The 20,100-nt window shown below is 36.5% G+C and overlaps 2 protein-coding genes across 3 annotated transcripts in view; one reads left to right on the forward strand and one right to left on the reverse strand.

The window, feature by feature from the left end:
• Positions 1-20,100, reverse strand: part of LOC139147105 (alanine--tRNA ligase, cytoplasmic-like) — a 35,539-nt gene that overhangs the window by 15,143 nt on the left and 296 nt on the right. For both annotated transcript variants that reach the window (XM_070718009.1, XM_070718010.1), the window contains exons 2-8: positions 19,916-20,074; positions 16,903-17,091; positions 15,909-16,054; positions 13,638-13,829; positions 12,711-12,855; positions 11,694-11,839; positions 7,910-8,018 (exon numbers count right to left, since the gene is read on the reverse strand). In XM_070718009.1, coding sequence (XP_070574110.1) covers positions 7,910-8,018; positions 11,694-11,839; positions 12,711-12,855; positions 13,638-13,829; positions 15,909-16,054; positions 16,903-17,091; positions 19,916-20,062 — 1,074 coding nt within the window. In that variant the 5' untranslated portion in view covers positions 20,063-20,074. The remainder of the gene's footprint in view (positions 1-7,909; positions 8,019-11,693; positions 11,840-12,710; positions 12,856-13,637; positions 13,830-15,908; positions 16,055-16,902; positions 17,092-19,915; positions 20,075-20,100) is intronic.
• On the forward strand, positions 1,150-2,786 carry LOC139148648 (uncharacterized). The gene is made up of 3 exons (XM_070720146.1): positions 1,150-1,735; positions 1,985-2,181; positions 2,678-2,786. Exons 1-3 carry the CDS (start codon positions 1,590-1,592, stop codon positions 2,746-2,748), a joined length of 414 nt encoding a protein of 137 aa, XP_070576247.1. The 5' UTR covers positions 1,150-1,589; the 3' UTR covers positions 2,749-2,786.

Consider the following 20,100-nt stretch of genomic DNA (forward strand, 5'->3'; position numbering starts at 1 on the left):
TATTTGAACAGAGTTGGCCACGAGAAAGCCTGTTCTGCATTTTCTGAATTTATGCCCCATATCTCTTAAATCTGTCAAATGAGAAACGATACTTGCACAATGGACTATCAGGTGGTAAACACTGTGGCTGTGTGTGCCTCATACGGTGAAATATGTCTACCAAATAACTGACATTTTCAAGTAAACCTTTAGCTGCATCATTTCCAACCTTTGTTAAATTGGCAATGAATGGTTTAAGATCCTATGACCAGTGATAACAGCAGTATTTAATTTTGTACACATTTTCTCCAGATAATATACTATAATGCTGCAGGGCTTCACAGTTGCCAATGCATCGGTATCTGATCTATGAATTTTGGTACATTTTTTTCCTTTTTTTACCACTGACAAGTACTCCTTGGTCATCGTTGTCAGGCAAATCTACTTTGCTTATGATTTCAGGATTCAGGCTTTCAAATTCTCGTTATTTTATTCCAATTGGTGGGATATTTTTGATGATTTCTCCATCCCCACTCTCAACTCTTCTGATCTTAATAGGTGGAACTTTTTTCTGTGTTGTTCAAAGCCTGTATCTGTTTGTCATAAAACAACCAACAGAATCACTTAAAGATTTTATTTACTATCTTTACAGCCTATAAAAACTATGGTTCTTCAAAGTTAATCCACATAACTAAAGTAACCTCCAGCAGTATGGCCTTGGATACTATTTTCCAGCAGATCTATTCAGAGTGACTGCATAAAGCATGGGAGACACCATTCAACTGGGAGAAGTTTGCCATTACCGACATCCAGCATTTTGTGCAGGCTTAATCAAAAGTTCTGGGTGTCCAAGATCAGTTGTACCATATTCATAAATCGCTTGTGTTGAGTTCTATGTACACAGCGGCTACATAAACATTGAAAGTTAGGGGAAATGTAAGTCTTCACTAGAATTTGATATTTGGTTGCCCAAACACAGTACCCAAAATTCCTTTTATACAGCGAAATTGTGTGTAAGTGTTTTAAAACATGTCACGGGATTTCACATTTACAACACAGGGAACTTTAGGACTCTAGTTGTTGTTGTTTATATTTGTTACCTTTTGTCTAATTAGACGAATTATAAATAGTATACGTTGCGTAATGGGGAGAGCGGTGTTCATCGAAGTGTAGTAATGACATTGTTCTTGATGGTTTTTATCGGCATTACGATTGAAGTATCAATGATTATGTTCATTACATGTAATTTTATTAGACAAACAGCAGCATAAACAACAACAACTAGATTCCTAAGTTCCCTGCCTTATAATGAGGCATCAAACGCAAATTCCAACAAAAATATTGTTTTATGGTGTTCATACTTCATTGAATTAATGGTTTTAGAAACAGAAATATTTACTTTTGGTGATGTATTTTAATATGAGAATCAAATTGAAACAGCATCGGTATTACATGGGTATAACTCGTACATTTCCAACACTTCTTTTTCAGTATGCTGTTAACCATTTTTGTTTTTCATTTGATTTCAGAAAGTTGTACCGAGATGGGCCGGTGGTCTGTTCGACCTGACACTATATCAGCTTCAATGTCGACAAATAGTTGTTGACTGGATGGCTGATGTGGTGCAGGTCGAAAACATGGGATCACTGTGCCTGCATAATGCCATTTGGTTGCTAGATATGCACATATACAAATGCAGGGCAGTGATCCTGGAAAACATACAAGCCATCGGAACGGCAGCCTTGTTTGTGGCCAGGTAGGTGATTTTGCATTCCAAGTATTATTTTAAAAATTCCAGTGTGTTTGAAATGAATATCATTAGTCAAGGGAAATAGCCGGCCAGTACAAATACCCTATGTCAAGTAGTCAACACTATGAACCGTAATAAATATAAACATGAGTGAGACCGTGCACTACAGACAAGGTCGTAGTGGGTTTTATAGAATAAAATATTTCAATGGTGTCAGGACGTGCCATTTAATTCTCATTCTTTTTTTTTACACAGCAAGCATGAAATTGGAAGTGCAGATGTCGACCAGCTGTGTTGGTACACAGCCAGAGATGCAACCCGTGAAATGGTACTGATGTTGGAGAGAATTATCTTAATAAATACTCAATTTTCGCTGAATGTTTCAGTTTTAGAGATGGTGGAATCTTGTCAACAATACCACAAGTGGGAGAAGAAACAAAAAAGTAATGAGGGTAAGTAGACATGATAACCATTGTTTATAGTTCAACAAAAAAATTTTCTTCCTAGTGGAATGTCAAGTTAAAAATGTGGAAAATGAATGAGAGAATTCTACGTTGATCTATATATGCCCTTTAATTACTCCTTTTGAGGGCATGCAAAAAGTAATCAATAATTTGTTGGAAGAAATATGAATGTAGGTAGCAGTATTATATTCAGGGGATATGAGTGATTAATATTTTTCATGTAAATACTATTGATAGAGAGCGGATTCTAATTAAATGTGTCAGCCACTAACTGCTAAAACATTTAATTTGGATCTTGATGAAACTTCTGTTCATATGAGTTATTCTATTTCTGCTGGGTGTGCTGTGTGATACAATAACCTGTCGACGTATTTAAAAGTATATTTGTTAAAATCATTTTTATGAAGGGCTTTTTTGTTAAATTCTTACATTCAAATAGACTCATCCTACAAAATAATCTTGTATCTTATGTCTCTATCTTCAGTGCCTTGCAGATGTAAGTCTGTTTTGTTTGAAATCAAGAAGGAAATATTTACCGCACGATATTGCGAATAGTTGTTTAATATTGGCAGAAACTATAGCTGGTGATGATATAATGGTAAGATACCCTTGGTACTCATAGTATATACGTTACAAAAGATATCCAATATTTCTTTCAGATATCCTATTTACACTTGGGTTGAGATCCAATTTGATGACAATTATTGTAATCCGCCTTTTCTTGTTATTAGCTTATTCTTGGCTTTCCCACATATTACATATTTTGTGAAAACTCCTTTGTTGAGGATGATGAAAATATTGTATCGGTCCTTAGTGGTTTCTCGAAAAGGAATCTTTTAATGTTCGTTCATAAAAATAAAAAAGCCGTTATTAGTAATGGCAACCGACAGTCGGGTCACTTTAAATATTCGTTTACACACTCTTACAATCATGTACCTTGTAAAAATTGCAGGCAAAAAATCGCTTTGTTGTACGAGATTTAGTTCTATCAGAAATATCGGAAGTATGAGACACGCTTTCAGCAATACATATCAACTTAACATTGACTCCTTTACCAGTTTTAATCGTCTCATACACTATTTCACATGTTTCTATTTCATAGGGCAGTACATTTATGGGAACAATTATGACTGAAGAAGACAACAAGGAGCTGATGGAGAACCTCCTACAGACAGAGGCAACCCTCAGGGGGAATGGCTTGACTACCCTAATTCGTAAACATGAAGGGTAAGTTCTTAAAATTGTTGTGTACATTCAATGTTTTAATCAGTGCAATATTATTATTTCTATTTATTATGTGATAACACGATTGTTTGTTGACTGGTTGGAGTCAAGGCAAGGCTGATTAAATTTTCTCAGCGGTGGGTGGTGCTTTAGGGTAGACCCATCTCATTCAACCATGGCATCATATATAGAACTCCAGTGTTTGCAAGTAGTAAAATCTTAATATCACAAAACAATAACAGATTCATTACACGTAACCCTAGCAATGTGATGGTTAGATGTAACTAATTATTGATTTATTAATAACTCTGCTTCAACTTGTTATCATAAATCAGACACATTAATTAAACCTGCATATTTTCTTTTTGGTTACAGAGCAGAACGTATTTTGTACAATTGTAAATCATTTTGAAACATAACCTGATTGTAGCAGTAGCAGTAGTAGTAGCAGATTATTGTATTTTGGATTTTTTTGTGTGTTTTGATTTGTTATTAGTTGTTTTATGATTGTCTCTATTAAACTGAATTTTCATTTTATTACCCCAAAATGATGACATTTGTTTTTTTTGGGTGTGTGAAAGTGAAGAGCGACTTTAGAGTGTGGATGAAAATTTCGGTCTTGCAAAACAATATTCGTAGCGTGTCATATTTTGTCATATGATATGCTCAGTCTTCTATTCCACGAGTAATGACAAATTCTGCGATTTTGAATGTTTACACTACAACTATTATTCTATTTAAGTGCGAGATTGAGAATCGAATCTGTTATGTTACTCGCCCTCCGCCTAAGTAGTTTGATTGTCAGCAACATGGTAATTGTCTTTTGTAGTTTTTGTCTGAGTTTTAAGTGTAATTCCTTGTTCAGCTCTCTATAGTACAATGTGACTAAAACCCTATGCAGGGAGACAGCGTTGATCTTTCACTTTCATCGTTCTGTGTCTTTTGTATTCTGCGATGTCACCGTGGAATACAAAAGGATTATGTATTTGGTGGATTTATGTTGGTTCATATGCTGTAGAATTAGGAATTAAATGGTCATTTCCACAGTGCAAATTGGATCCATCACCATTCCATGGTGGTTTTTTTTTCAGATTGGTTATTGGCTTCATAACTTCGCCATGAATGAACATCCCAGGCTCACACCATGCACATTGATGTAACGGTTCAAACAACAACCTCTACACTCACATTGCGCGTCTTAGAGTTTGACCCTGTGGCCTTGAACTGCAAGTCGATAACATTCTTGGCTCAATGACGACCAACCAAGATGTACTTTTATTGCATACTACTTTATTGGGCACTTGACTCCGCATTTTATTGTTTTTGACGACACCCGGCTTGACTATTGAATCACTTGTCTGATTTTCCATTCCCTTAATCCATTTGAAAATGTTTGCCTTCCCAAAATTATTGATCATGTTTAAGTGACAACGACTACCTTATGTGGCTCTTACAAGACAAAACTATTTGATATGTGACAGGCTGATTCCACATCTTCGCTTTAAACGGTGCTTAGAACAAGAACTTTACGGTAAGTCATGATAACCAGCTAACCCCCAACCCCAACTCATCTCTTGTGCAATCTGATTAAGATCAATATGAGGTGACAACACACAGTAAAGACGTCACTGGTTACCTACATCTGATCTTAGGTATATCGCACATCGAAAATCAAAGTCTTAAACTTTCTCTCATAGTTTGGTCAAGAAAACTTCAAATTATGCTATCATGAAATTGGGAATAAAATTTGGGGTCACCATGCAAAATTTTGGCTGAGAGGGCTAAATTGTTGTTAATTTGAGATTCAAGATGGCCTCCTATCTCTGTGTTATCTCTATGGAGAAAAATTAAAGTTATGATTGTTTGTGCATCGGAGCAGGAGAAGTCAGGCCTAGAACGACTGGAAGAAGACTTGCTGCTTGACTTGTCCTTCCACTTCAATCTCATCAATAAAAATATCACCTAATTTGCTATGTATATGGCTGATTATTTTGTTCTTCAGAAATGTGCACTCATGCCAGATAAAGCTACAGAAAGCAATTACACAGGACAACCAGATACTTCACCAAGCATGTCATTTACCATACTTTAGTAAGCAGTAACATCAATCTGGAAGACTTTTATGACCGTCAGTATCCTGACTTTCGCTCTCAAAAGCTGCCAAACACAACATCAAATCTCTCCTCACCTAAGGGCCAGCTGGATGAATTCAACTCAACATAGGTCATGCTCTGTCATTTGATGCCTCTATACCAGTACTCAATGCCAGGAAATGATCGAAATAGGTACATGTATGTTTTTTACATAATTTTTACTGAAATGTTCATTGTATCGCAGAGGGGGGAGCTCCTGCCTCCGTGCAGACACTTTTTGAAAATGATGGCAATTGTGGGATTTGGAGAAATTGCAAACAGAAAGAAATTGACTCTTTCAAGATGAGGCCATAGATGAAGTCAAGTCATCATTGAAAGACATCCTTCAACTTTGTCAGGTGACCAAAGCAGAATACAAGAAGCACCAGGTTGACTGAACACTGTTATCATTACACAGGATATTGTTGTCACATCAATCATAACCAAACACTAAAAGCTACAGACACAGTGTATAGGGCCTATATGGCAAATTTAAGCAGGTCAACATATTGACTTTAATTTTATTGTTTGCGTTTTACTTTTACGTATATCGTTGTTTGCCTGTAAGTGTGAAAAATTGGATATCTTTTTGAGGTTGTGACATTGTCGGGATCCTGCTAAGGATTTAAAATTATCAGCGTTTACAACCTAGACAATACAAGACCATACTATTGGACATTGTCTTATTGTAGTTAAGGGGGCGCTGCACCCAACACAGCATATTTTGCTCATTATCACTTTTTTAGCAAATACTCATTCAATATATTTAATTTGTTAACCAAAGATTAAAATATTGGTTGGGTTCACCTTTAGGCTTGTCAAGCAGTCGTAAGTTGTGTGATAAAGAAGTGTTAATGTATGCAAATTACCAGATTTCCTGCTGTCTCTTTCCCTCCCATTTCAAAATTTCCAAAGAATTTAACTCCACTCTGGCTGGGTCAAATTTTCTGAAATTTTCACATAATGTTCCTTAAATGATATATAACAAAAGAAGTATTTTGTTTGGCAATGAAGTTCTTACATTTTGAATAGAAGGCATTTAAATTTCGCTAATCATGTTTTTTCATCACTTTTTTGAGTGTCAGTCTTTCAACCCATACCATTTTAGAATGAGTAGATAACACAAAATAAAATACTCTTTTTTTCAACATATACTCTTGTTTTAAGTGAAATATTCAGAATATTACGGGAAAGCTCCATTAACTTAGGAATACCCTACTTCCCTACTTATTATCAGAGGATCAATTTCAAAGACCTGCCTTTCCTACAATGGCACTACAATGGCACCAGCTGGATAAGATAAACATAACAATGGAACATTCACACCTTGGGGGGCTTAAAAGTCTTCTGTTTGTCACCCTAGTTGGTCAGGCAAGGACCCGGGTTTCAGGTACGATGCAAGTTAATGCAGTCTTGCCCTAATGAAATAGTATCAAGTTTTCGACTTTAATTAACTTTTATCATTTATACCAAAATTGAGGTTTTTTACCCTTCATCCTTTGAGTAAACTACTACTACCATCGTAAACTTTAGATTCTCTGCCTTTTGAAAATATATAGTATGAGGGGAATTCCTTGTCCTCTTAGATGAGAAATATTTATTTGGAAAAAACTTGTGTTGGCAATGTGCATCTCCACCTTAAATGGGGCTGGTTTGAAGCTGTGCTTGGGATGTTCATGGAAGGAGGCTACCATTGTTAGCTTTAACCCTTTTCCTGCTAGACAGTATCACTTCCCCATCAGCCAAGTCAGTAAAAAGCGGTATTGAGCCAAAACATGATGTATTTTCACCCACTTGGTTTGGTCTGTTTAGTCCAAAAAATCAAGTTTACAGTATTTATGTTTTCAACAGCCTTCAAATGTACAGTATTATCTTAAAATACACCATATAGAAGATGTTGTGTTCAATTAATTTTAACCATCTTGACCTGGTGGTGAAATATGGACTTGGCAGGAAAAGGGTTAAAGGTATACTGTCACCTGTTCCAATTTTGCCACAGTTACCATGGAAAGAGAAAATTTGACCAATCACAGATTTTAAGCGGGTGGCCACTTTTTAAAAACAGTGCCCTCACATGGGCATTTAGAATACCAAGGAACTCCTCTTTGACCATATATGGGCATATTAAGATTACAGGTGACTTTATACCTTTAACCTTTGTAGCAACATATTTATATAACAACGGCATTTTTAAAGGAAAACAAAAGACAGAAACACCTTACCATCTTCTTAACACCATAGTTAATCCTGATCCCTGACCTTTTCAAGCCAGGCTTTAAATAGATTGAGAAATATAAAGTCCTATATATGTATCTCTGTCTACATCGAAGTGAATTATATGCATGTATAATTTTACTTACCAATGTGTCTACTACAACGTTAACCAGATCTGCAAAGAAACCACGGGGGGCATTGAGTTTTTCTGTTGCATACCTGACACCACGACGCAAAACACGCCTCAGCACATACCTAAATATGTAGACACAAACACACACATTACTTGAAGTCTTGATGGTCCTTCGTAGATTCTGAGTGATTTGCGACATGGAATGTTATGAAGGGCAAGGTTACAATACATGACACGCTGTTGTGTCACGATGATAACATACATATTTCATATTACCATACTTATACATCAGTTGCTGAAATCTATTGGTTCTAGCATTTGATAACTTTCAATACTTGCACAGTACCATATTGGCATCGGCTATAGCTAGGTATTTTTGACTTCTGACCTGCCAGTTTATTCAAATCGCACGCGGAGAAAATTTAAGGTGAATTGTAAAAGTTGATTGACTTTCATGGAAAGCTATTAATGTCATATTAAATAAACACAATCAAAAGCAAACTCTGTCAAAATACATTAGTAAACATAGGGCCAAAGTCCCAGAAGCTAATATAGACATGGATACAAAATTAAGTATTTCCTGACTGTATGAAATTATCTCACTAAGGTCATCCCAGGGACCTGTAAACCAAATATTAAAGCTGTCTGACTAGTGGTTTTGAAAAACAAGCGACCAAACAGTTGACAGAGCTCTGCTGTGTTATGTAGAGAATAACTTTTTGTGACTCATGTATTGATGAAGATGTTGGATATCTTTGATAGCTCATTAAAGGATGGCCTGACCAAAATGGCAAAACTAGCTGCAAAAATACAAAAATAGCGCCAATGGCACTTGATCACAACTGGCACATTGTGAAACTACTCATAATTAATGAGGTACAATATGTGGCGTCATGCGGTGTCCCATCATACCATATATGAAGGGGGTGTAGCACTTGTGGTTACTGAGTTATGGACAAATATGTATATTTCAGGTCAAATGTCACTGAGGTCATGTGACATTTTGTCAAAAAAATTGAATTGCTAAGTCATCCCTATATACCAAAAATCAGACCTAGCTCTATTGGCTCGCTCAAAATTAGATATGCACATAATTAATGAGGTACAATATGTGGCGTCATAAGGTGTCCCATCATACCATATATGAAGGGTGTAGCACTTGTGGTTACTGAGTTATGGACAAATATGTATATTTGAGGTCAAAGGTCACCGAGGTCACGGGAGATTTTGTCAAAATATTTTATATATCTGCGTGAACGGAGGGACATGACCTCAATCTATAAGGCCCTGGACTTCATCCATGGGGACTAAAAAGTGTGTCACTGAATCCTTTTTGCAATATGAATATGATGACAAACTAAATTTTTATTTACTTGGCCTTATACATGGGATTCTATAGACAGCTGACTTATACATGGTAGTCTATGGTGGTGTAAACTAAAAGTCCTCTAACATGGCCAAATCGACGTGCATCTGTATGGGGTAGGGTACTATCCTTGTGCAAAGTTTGAAAGAAATTGACCAGGGCATGTCTGAGATATCTGTGTGAACAGACGGACGGATGCACACACGGACGCAGGCACGCACACACGGACATGACCAAACCTATAAGTCCCCCCGGACGGTGTCCGTGGAGACTAATTAGACAGACCACGAAGTCAATGAGCAACATACAGCTGAAAGACTATTTTTCACATTGCGATTTTAAGCCCATTTTTATGAGAAAAGGGACATGTATATGTATATGGAGAAAACAGCAGAAGACATATTTGTAAATTGTTTGTTAAGTGACAATCATATATGCATCTCTTGAAATTTTGTGGTTATAAGGTATAACAGTAGTGTAAGAATAATGAGGTTAGAATAAGTTAGTAAAGCTAAGTTGACAGTAATTAAGATTACAAAAATTATACACTAAGCTGAGGAAATCTGAATGAAATAAATGTTGAAAAGTAGCAAAGTCATGGTCATCTTTTGTCTAATACCTTGTGTAAGTTCATGAACTTTACATAAATCTTGCTATAGATTTGTTGCTAATGGGCAATAACTGTGTTTCAGATCATTTGAGAGCAATCCATCCATGACAGGTTTAAATTGTAATATACTTCTATTTAAAGGAGAGAAACTTCTCAAATAATTTTTTTCCCTGTAATTTCCTGTGAGAACACATGGACATGCGTAGGACTCTATGCTGGTGCTACCCTTGCAACTTTGTCAGGGCATTGTCTAACCTGTTCACCCCAATCTCAGGAATGTCAAAGTCTGTATATTGACTCAAGGATGTTTACATAACAAATGCTTAGGGTCATCTCAAAAGTGAGAATCTAAACTATGAAATGTGTTTTTTTTATTTTTTTTGATACCCAAAAGAGCATAGACATCTCTTATACTTTGAATCAGCCATCCTGCATATTTCTAACATTCATCAAAACCTCATTTCTGTTCAACAACTCATAAAACAGTCCACAATGCAGGATTGGTGTACATTCCAAAACTACATATATGAAAGACCCCTAAAATCGATTAGTTAAAAAGGGGGGTTAGAAATTTCCCAAAACTATCTAACCTCCGCTCCGTTTGGCTCAATTTTTCAGAATCGGAACCTTGGAACCAGTCTATGTATCGGTACCAAATATCAACGCAGTCTGTTCTGCAGTTTTTGACTTTTTGTCGTTAACGGAAATGGACGACATCAAACACCGGTTGAAACCACCTCTATATCACAACTTCCAGTTGTGATAAAAATTGAAGATTTCATCAAATTTCAATATATCACACTAAGACAACCCCTAGGAACCTGTATACCAAATATCAAAGGCATCAGACAAATAATTTTGAGATACACATTTTTTGACCAAAAATGACAAAAATTACACCAATAATACAAAATTGCAGATTTCGTCATATATTCAATATATCATATTAAGTTCATCTGCAGGAAAATGTATACCAAATATCAAAGCTGTCAGACGAGCGGTTTTGATGAAATAAAGTTTTGACACAAAATGACAAAAAAATACCAAATGTGAGCTAAAAACTCCTTAAAAATATAGATTTGCATATTTCATCACAATTTGAACAAATCTACGTTGGGTTATCCCTAGGGACCTGTATACCAAATAACAAAGCTGTCTGACCAGCGGTTATGAAGAAGATTTTTTACCAAAAACGCCTTTTTTGGCACAAATTTGCATATTTTCAACAATATCAAAAAATTAAACAAATTAGTTTCTCAAAATCATAATTTTAATCGACACAACAAATATAAAATCAGTAAGTACTGCGGTTCTCAAGATATTTGAGTGGACGGACGCCTCACAAACAGACATACATACATACATACAGACTGACGATGGACGCTGGACGGATACCCATCCCAATAGCTTCTATAGACTATAGTCTATAGTAGCTAAAAAGGAAATTCGTAAAATGGAAAACAAGAGGCATATTTGACAATATACATGCCGAGTAGAAGTTGCTGGCACAATACTAACTGCATGGCTCTGTATGTGAATTTATTACATGGCAGACGTGTTATTATAGTCATGTTATGTTGTGAGTCTTCAAACTCCAAAAATAATCCTAAAATGATGTAAAAAGTGGTGGTTTACTGGGGCTCAATGAGTGATATGCTGGACATGCCTGTAGCTCATCCGATATGTCTATCCCTGAGATCATATCCACATAGGGCTGTATTTTGTAAACAACCCTACAAAATGATAAGATAGAGATACTTGTAGGTCATACTCTGGTAGGATGTGTATAGCAAATTTCTCTTTCAAACATAATAAACTTACCCTCTACCGACATTATCAGGTCTGCCTCCATCAGATATAGCAATAGTCAATGTGCGTATATGATCTGCAACAACCCTGTATGCCATGTCCAATCCGTCTTTGTCCTCCTCACCAACCTTGCCCTGATATTCCCTTACACCAGTACCCTACGAAGCAACCAAGAGGAAAACGGTGCTCAGTATCCAAAGGATATATAGACTTGGTATTGTATCAGAGTAATGATTAACTATACAAACTATATTTGGCTAAATTGATAAAAAGTTTACATTTCCCATAGGCTTCCCCTCTGAGACAGTAAGACTTTGGTCAAAGTAAGACTTAGGTTGCAACCATATGCCAAAAGGAATGCATTAGAAACATGGTATGAAGGCGAAAATAACAAAAGAGGTGTTTATCCATAGTTGTGTACACTTAACACAAACTTGATATTTCTTCCCATACTTATAATGTTTGAGGTAAACACAGGTCATTCATCAATGTTGTACTGAGCAAAATGAGCAAATATGATATTACTTCAAAAATTAATTATACAACCCACATCCTCCAAAAACCTAATGAGATCTAGTTTTATCATTTGATGAAGAAGTCTAAGAGATATCGAAGACGCAAAAACCATTACACACACAGAAATTAAGACATATTACAGATACACAAATGAAGTTTGACACATGCCAACCAGCAACATAGGCCCACTTTGGTAGGCTATGCCAGCCGCATGGGCAAAAAATCAACAAATTCATCAATTTTGTTAACTGTACATGCAAATGGATTTACAGGAAATCAGAGATGAAGTGCAATCAGCCATTACAATCTGACAGGAGGGAGTAATCTAAGTAGTCAAGAAACATTTTTTTTTGTGATTGAAGGAGCATTGGCACAAATGTTCAAAATATGATATGTAGTTGGGTTGCTGATTTACTTTGCTACATAGATCAATCATCTCAATCCATTAACTAATCTACCCTACTGTCTTTTTGAAATATCTACATTTCTTGTATTTCCTTTTTTTTCTCTCACCTCATGAATTGCTTTAAAGAATGGTGTGAAGATATCGGTATCATAATTGGACATCTTTCCTTGGAGCACTGACACTACTCGCTCCAGTCCCATTCCACAATCTATGTTGTTTTTCGGCAATGGTTTGATGGAGCCATCAGCTTCCCTGAAACACATGCGATGATTAATATATAAAAACTATAAAAAAGCATTGAATACATCATATTCAAACACAATCCCTTTCTTTCTGGTTTGGGAAGATCAGTGCTAAAACCTGTCAATTGTAGGTTACAGCAGACACCATTTGCACAAAATGTCAAGTTTTGCAGCACTTACCCTTTACTTGCTAGGGAAATGCAGTTGTGCACTGTGTACAAAATATGCCATATAGTTAAGGAGAGTGCGCCTTGGGGGCAGATATTTAAACTCTTAAATTTTTACAATTCTTTTCTGATCTACCCCGTGTCAGGCCTCATTATAATTTAAAGCTCCTGGAGTAAGGAAAATTTTCGCAGCCTTCGTTTTCTGAAAAATTGAAAAATTTATTTTTTCCCATAGAGTAACACAGAGATGTGGCCATTTTGAATTTCATATATCTGCACACTGTGACAGGGAACTATACGAGGACGAAGAGTGAGAGGCACTAGCATGGTTTGTGCCCTTGATGAGTGAAGCACTTTACTCCTCCTTGGGTGGTGGATGATCGGTACCTTATCCTATAAATGCGCTTCTATAATCCTTTGATGATAGAGTAAATGAGAAAAAAGATGCTTGACAGGATTGAGTCTCTCTTTAACACATTTACTGTAGTCATTATGGTTGGAAATTATTCAAGTAATACCAGATACCGGTAACAAACTGTTTATATATGTTCACACGATTTCAAACTATACAACAAAAACTTTTTTCTACAACTATCTTCCATGAGGTGCAGTAAAAAGACCCTACCTGTTAAACTGCATGAAGACAAGGTTCCATAATTCCAAGACATCTGGATCATCCATATTGACAAGATGTGTGGCATCTCGTCCACCAATTCTGTCATAATGAATCTCAGAACATGGTCCACAGGGTCCTACATCTCCCATCTCCCAAAAATTATCTTTCATGTCAAATGGTAATACCCTCTCTGATGGAAGACTGTGTGAAAAGCCATAATCAACGATACATTGTACAGTTACAGTATATCATAGCAATTTCCAGCATATAATTTGACTTAACAAAGTAATATCTCAACAGTTCATATAATCCACGAAATTGTGAGCCTTAAGTTTGGTTTGCTCTTTGAAAGAATGTGCATGACTGATAAAGCAATTCTTTATGACCGGTGTTGACAATATGATGTTTTGAATGCTGAAATTATCACAGGTATGTAAATCAGCACATATATTTCACTTGTCTGTTTGTTTTTGTCATAACTGAAGAACATATCAGCTAAATTTACAGGAAAAGGAATATAATTTGACAGACCTTATTTGTATCTAACTCTCATAATTTGAACACACGAAGGGCAACTACAGAGATCCCCTAATCTATCAAGAACATTATCGACCAGATGATTGATTGTTAATTTTAAATTTCAGAAAGTCAAAGCTGTCACTGACACATTCAGTTTTCCCATGTGCAATTTATTTCTTCTGGTAAAAAGACGATGATGTTACTAATGAAAATGTTCAGAAAAAAGTTGCAAATTTGAAATGCAAATACTTGGATGGGATCAAAGTACAAGATTCTCCCTAGATTCTTATGGCCAGGCCATACCGGTATCTGTACATCTGAATTATTGTATTGTTTACAAAGACAAAGAAATATACAATTTTTAATGTAATCTCATTTAATCAGACCAGTTCACATAAAGTACAAAATATAATTAACTGCTGAATTACCACTATCTTTACCATTGGTCTGTCATGCCAATCTTCAACTGGCCCTAACAACCTATGATACGACTTTTTTATTATACACCAATGCCCATATTGCTCTATCCTGTTTGTAAAACTCTGTTTTGACAAATTTACTCCATATATGCACTTGCTATTGTTCTTGCATATGTTTTGTGAATTGTTTAAAATGTTGTGGTATATCATCGCTGAGCTTGGTTTATTGCTTACATAACCTTAAACCTTTAAAAGGCCATCATAAACACATTAATATTGGACTGAGTGGAGCTACAATTACGTAGGACAGTGGGCCCAGAAATAAATCACTTTGACAAAATTTGTGTTAAAAATTTGTGCTGCTATGACTACAGGTAATAAAACCCAGCAGGATCATTTAATGACAGAAAAAGGCTCCAATGTCTGAATTTTTGGTGTTAGAATTTTCTACATAACAGTAAGTTTACATGTTGTACATTGGCAACCATGCTGACCTTGTTTTCTCATAGACTTGAAAACACTATTATTGGCTGCAATGTATTGATAGTAACACAAAGACCTTCACATCAAGTGAATAAAAATCATGGCCTGACTATTGTATATGGTGAAAGACAGAGTCTATCTGAGGACACATTCAAGATTTAACGACGGACTACTCTTTCAGCAACAACTTGTATTTTTCATGGATAAGTCTTTAACTGTTAAATGACAAGTAAAAGTGTTGTAGCCAATTTAGCAATACCATCTGCTTTAAAAATATCTGGTTTTCTTTTGAATCAAGAAAAAATTACAAACGTCATGAGGAGTTTGATTTTAGGTAATTGCATTTTGCTAACCTGTTGTCAAACATGATTTGAGATTCATGTCTGATGAAAGTTCTATTATAAATCTGGCCTTGATATTATCTGTCAGACTGGTTTTCATCTACCTTTGACTTGAGCAGTTCGAAAGTAATGGCCATGTTTGGTTGTTCCACTTTAAAGAAAGAGTTCTCTTATTTCTGAGTATCTATCAATAGAAGAAGGAGTGGCAGTAACAGAGGTGTTGGTTGATTGTGATTTTGTGATAAGACAACTGGCCAATGTGCACATGTTGCTTTGAAGATTTTCATGACGCATGCAATGGATCCCCTCGCCTGTGGCAGTAGGATACCAGGTACATGTAACTTGGAGACCAGGCATATATACCTGCCCTGGTGTCTGGATGTTATTTCAATGACAGCAACAGTAAATTCTAATATAATTTTCAGAAGTACTCAATATTTGGATAGATTATGTTCAGACTTAAAAGAAATTGAGTACTGTATTGATAACCTAGAATTGTTAATGATATTGATTCTTACCCAAGATTTATCCAGATCTGTTTGCATTCCTCATCAGCAGGCAACCCCATCTTTTCATCTCCACCAAAATATGTCACATACAATCTCTCTTTTGGAAGTTTCCATACTTTTGTAAATAGTTCCCATGCCATCTCACACATTTCTTTCTGCAAAGAGAAACAAATTTAAATATTTTTTTTGAAATCAAATGCTGAGCTTTGACAGTGTTTAATGTTGATTACTTGTCAGTTTCCCTTTTCATTGACAAGACAAGTGTAGAGTACAGAGAGGGTTGAACTGAGTCTGAGAGCTATGACTGTGACTGGGTGGGGTATCTTTTCCAAATAAGGAAGAACCCAAAGTTAAAGAGAAAATCATAGTTCTCCTGACATTGGGTTTATAATTAATACTGAGTAACACGTGAGTAACACTCATGAAAAGACTATGAATTCAGTGAATAAAGGAAAGTGAGATCTCAAATACATTACACAATTCAACAACATACACCTTGACTGTCACTTGTGTGTTATCCAATGATGCTTTCACATAACATAGCTGTAACATTTGACCATAGAGACTGGCAATGAATGCCATTAATATAGGCTTTTGAACTATGGTGTTGAAGACACTCCGTCATGAGGATATTGGAACAACCCTCTTAGAAAGGAGTCCTTTATTCGGTTTTCAAACCTACATCACACTCAATGTTGTTTTGATTCCAAGAATACCACTAGCTGAAACTGGTCTACAGGTGTATAAACAATTTTTAAGAGCTCAGGAAAGCTGTTAGTACTGCAAAATAATTTTAAGAGGATAGACTGCAATGGCAGGACTTGGGTCTGCAATGTTTAAGTTTGAAACTGTATACTTCTTATCTGTCTAATAAATATGAAGTACGTGACCAATATAGTACAATGTCTATCACTTATATCACCATCTTTTGTATACAGTATTTTTCTTCAGATGCTGAAAGAAGCCCACCAAACTATCTTCAATTTGTACAAACGATACTTACCTTGAAATAATCTCCAAATGACCAATTCCCTAACATTTCAAAGAATGTGTGATGGTATACATCCTTTCCCACATCATCTAAGTCATTGTGTTTACCACCGGCACGGATACATTTCTGACTATTTGCAACACGTATGTATTTAGCCATATCACTATTTGGATCCACTGTGCCTTGGAATATAGGTTTAAACTGCAAAAAAATATTTGTATGTCAGTGTATTCTTCAACTCACACAAGATATTTCTATTCCAATACAAAATAAGAGAATTGTTTATATGACTCCTGCTGATATATTCCTTGGCACCCTATAATAATACATATAATAATGATCATAATAGTTTCTGTCAACAACTCTCCCAAACTTCTCCTCAGTAAGACATTCTCATTTTACTGAAATTGTTTTCTTCTTGAGATGCTCAGTAGAAAGGATGTGTACACTGCCTTGCACATTACAAAATATTACCCACAAGTCCTTCTGATTTGCAATAGGGCAGAGTAGCTTTCTGAGGACTTCTAATCTAAATTTTAGTATTAAGGGGCTGTGGATAAACGCAACTTCTGTGTTTAGGGGAAGGGGGTTTGGCTGTATTTCAACTACCATGTGCAAAAATCGCAATACAAGTTTTTTTTATCGCAACACTACAACTTTTTCTGTATCTCAAAATATCGCGTAACATTGTTTGGAGTGTACAAGGCAAATACAGCACCGGCGCTACACCAGCATTCTTTTGACATACATGTGAATCAGTGCACAAGTAAATAAGTCATCATTGATGACACAGTCCCCACTTGTTAATGGGTGCTTTGATTACAGGTCCTCAGAGAGGATAGAGTCCTCTTCATTAGGTCTGTGATAAAAATACTTTTGAATAAATTCGCTTGATACATGTCTGAGTTGTAGTTCAGGACATGAAAAAATCGTAATAAAATGGCCACATGGTGGCCATATTGGATCGAATCACTAAACAAATCAATGTGCATATGTATGACACAGGTCAATGTCCTTGTACCAACTTTGATTAAAATCGGTTGAAATATGCCTGAGTTATGGCTTTGTACATGAAAAAATCATAACAAAATGGCCGCACAGCAGCCATATTGGATCGTATCACAAAACAAATTAACATGCATATGTATGACATTGGTCAATCTCCTTGTACCAACTTTGAATAAATTGCTTGATACATGTCTGAGTTATGGTTCTGGACATGAAAAAACGTAATAAACTGGCCACACGGCGGCCATATTGGATCGTATCACAAAAAAGTCAATGTGCATATGTATACATTGGTCGATGTCCTTGTACCAAGTTTGAATAAAATGGTTGAGATATGCCTGAGTTATGGCTCTGTACATGAAAAATCGTAACAAAATGGCCGCAGGCAGCGAGGCAGGCTCAGGGACCATGGCCGATCGTACGAACCAGAATAGACAAGCACATTGGTTCAAACACTCAGCATTGACGGGAACTCGAAAAAGTTTACAGTTGAGCCGTTACGTTCTTGCCGCTGTCACAGCCACTAAAATAACAACGTCTCCCCATAGTGAAATTAAAGGAGGACACTGTCCGGATCATGTAAGCGGAAAACCTAGAAGTTACCCCCCGTGGGCAGATTACGGAGGTGTGAAATACCTTACTTCCCGTTATGAGATACAGCGTCGGGCAAAACTTCGGAAAGCCGAAAAAAGTCGACTTGAGAGGCTCGGCGGACACGCCCACATCATCATTTTTCTTTTGCCATATTTCATAATCACGCGCGCTAAACGAAAAAAGAAATGAATGTGACTGTTTTATAGACCATCAACTGTATTTCTGTGATTTTGCAACATGGGCATTTCACCAGACCTTTAAGGCCTGAAAATTAGACGTATTGAACATAGACCATTCGAACTTTAAGGGCTAAGAATGTTGCATTGTAACTGCATCGTGAGAAACGGATATTATTAGGAAAGGTTACTAATTATTGTGAAATATAAACTCCACTGTTTTGATTAACATTTAAAGCGATATGAAACTTGGAGCACATTTTTACAGTCGTTTTTACACTTATCATTCCACCAGACGCAATTGGGAATAATCAGATCTGACGCCTGTGAAGCTGACGCTGTAGCGTCATCCTCATCCTCATTTTCACGTGACCCCTGAGGGTGAGGATGAGGATGAGTATGACGCCAACTTCAAACTCATTTTTTGTGTTTACTTTTTTTATTTTATATCCTCATGAGCAGAAAAAAAGTTGACATGGCGGGTCTGAATTGACATGCGCGAGGATGAGAAACATTTTTTATTTTTCTTGGCCTAACATTCATTTCTGAAGACAGTGAGGTACTGGGGAGAGATGCAGGCAAACAGGTTTTATATGGAATCACACATATTTTGGCAGACGAAAACATTCTCCGTAGTCCTGGCAAACTTGCCATTCGTCTATCTGGAATCTGGTAGGGATTAGCCCTGCGTACGATGCTGTGTGTTTCCGGCGTTATGTGGTGGGAGGCCGTATAACACTGGGAACATACAGCATCACACAGGGCTGGGCTGAGGTAGAAGGAAGCATACATCATGAACATAATGCTGGGGAAACATTCATTACTTACTACTGCACAGCTACACTACCAACCATGCCACTTGAAGTATAGAGCCTTAGAGGTGCAATTTATGCATCAGTTTTCCAAACATTTTCATTGTAAAGGTTTTTATTGAAAGTGATACTCCGAGTACAGGTCCAAAATTTGCATCCTTGGTTTGTGCATAGACAGTACAGAAAATCTACTGTCTATATGGTTTGTGTACTGAGTTGGCGAGGTAGAATTAACTTCCACACACGGGTCATGTGTGGTCATTCTCAGAAAGAAGGCTCCTCTCACCAAGGTCTGTGGACTTCATATGTGGACTTTTAGTATGCTACATTTTCAATTCTATTTATGCGCGGAAACACGTGTATATTTGAAGAACAAGCGAAAACCATGACATTGGTAGAGAAATGCAAGGGCAATATAAAGGCAATTCAACATACCTGGTTCATTCCTGCATTTGTAAACAGGAGGGTTGGGTCGTCCAGAGGAATAACAGAATTTGAAGGTACAAATTCATGTTCCAAGCCTTTTTTCTGCTTGAAATAGTCTATAAACGACTGACGAATTCCTTTAGCGGACAAATCCATTTCAGGCTCTTCCTGAATAAAGAAAGACAGGAGTTAGG

This window comes from Ptychodera flava, chromosome 13 (genome assembly GCF_041260155.1).
Source record: "Ptychodera flava strain L36383 chromosome 13, AS_Pfla_20210202, whole genome shotgun sequence".
Lineage (NCBI taxonomy): Eukaryota > Metazoa > Hemichordata > Enteropneusta > Ptychoderidae > Ptychodera > Ptychodera flava.

Excerpts from the sequence above, each read along its gene's own strand:
- LOC139148648 (XM_070720146.1), top strand. The coding sequence starts at position 1,590 with ATGGCTGATGTGGTGCAGGTCGAAAACATGGGATCACTGTGCCTGCAT. Across the intron at positions 1,736-1,984 it reads GCAGCCTTGTTTGTGGCCAG|CAAGCATGAAATTGGAAGTG; the intron begins GTAGGTGATTTT and ends TTTTTTACACAG. Across the intron at positions 2,182-2,677 it reads GAAACAAAAAAGTAATGAGG|TGCCTTGCAGATGTAAGTCT; the intron begins GTAAGTAGACAT and ends CTCTATCTTCAG.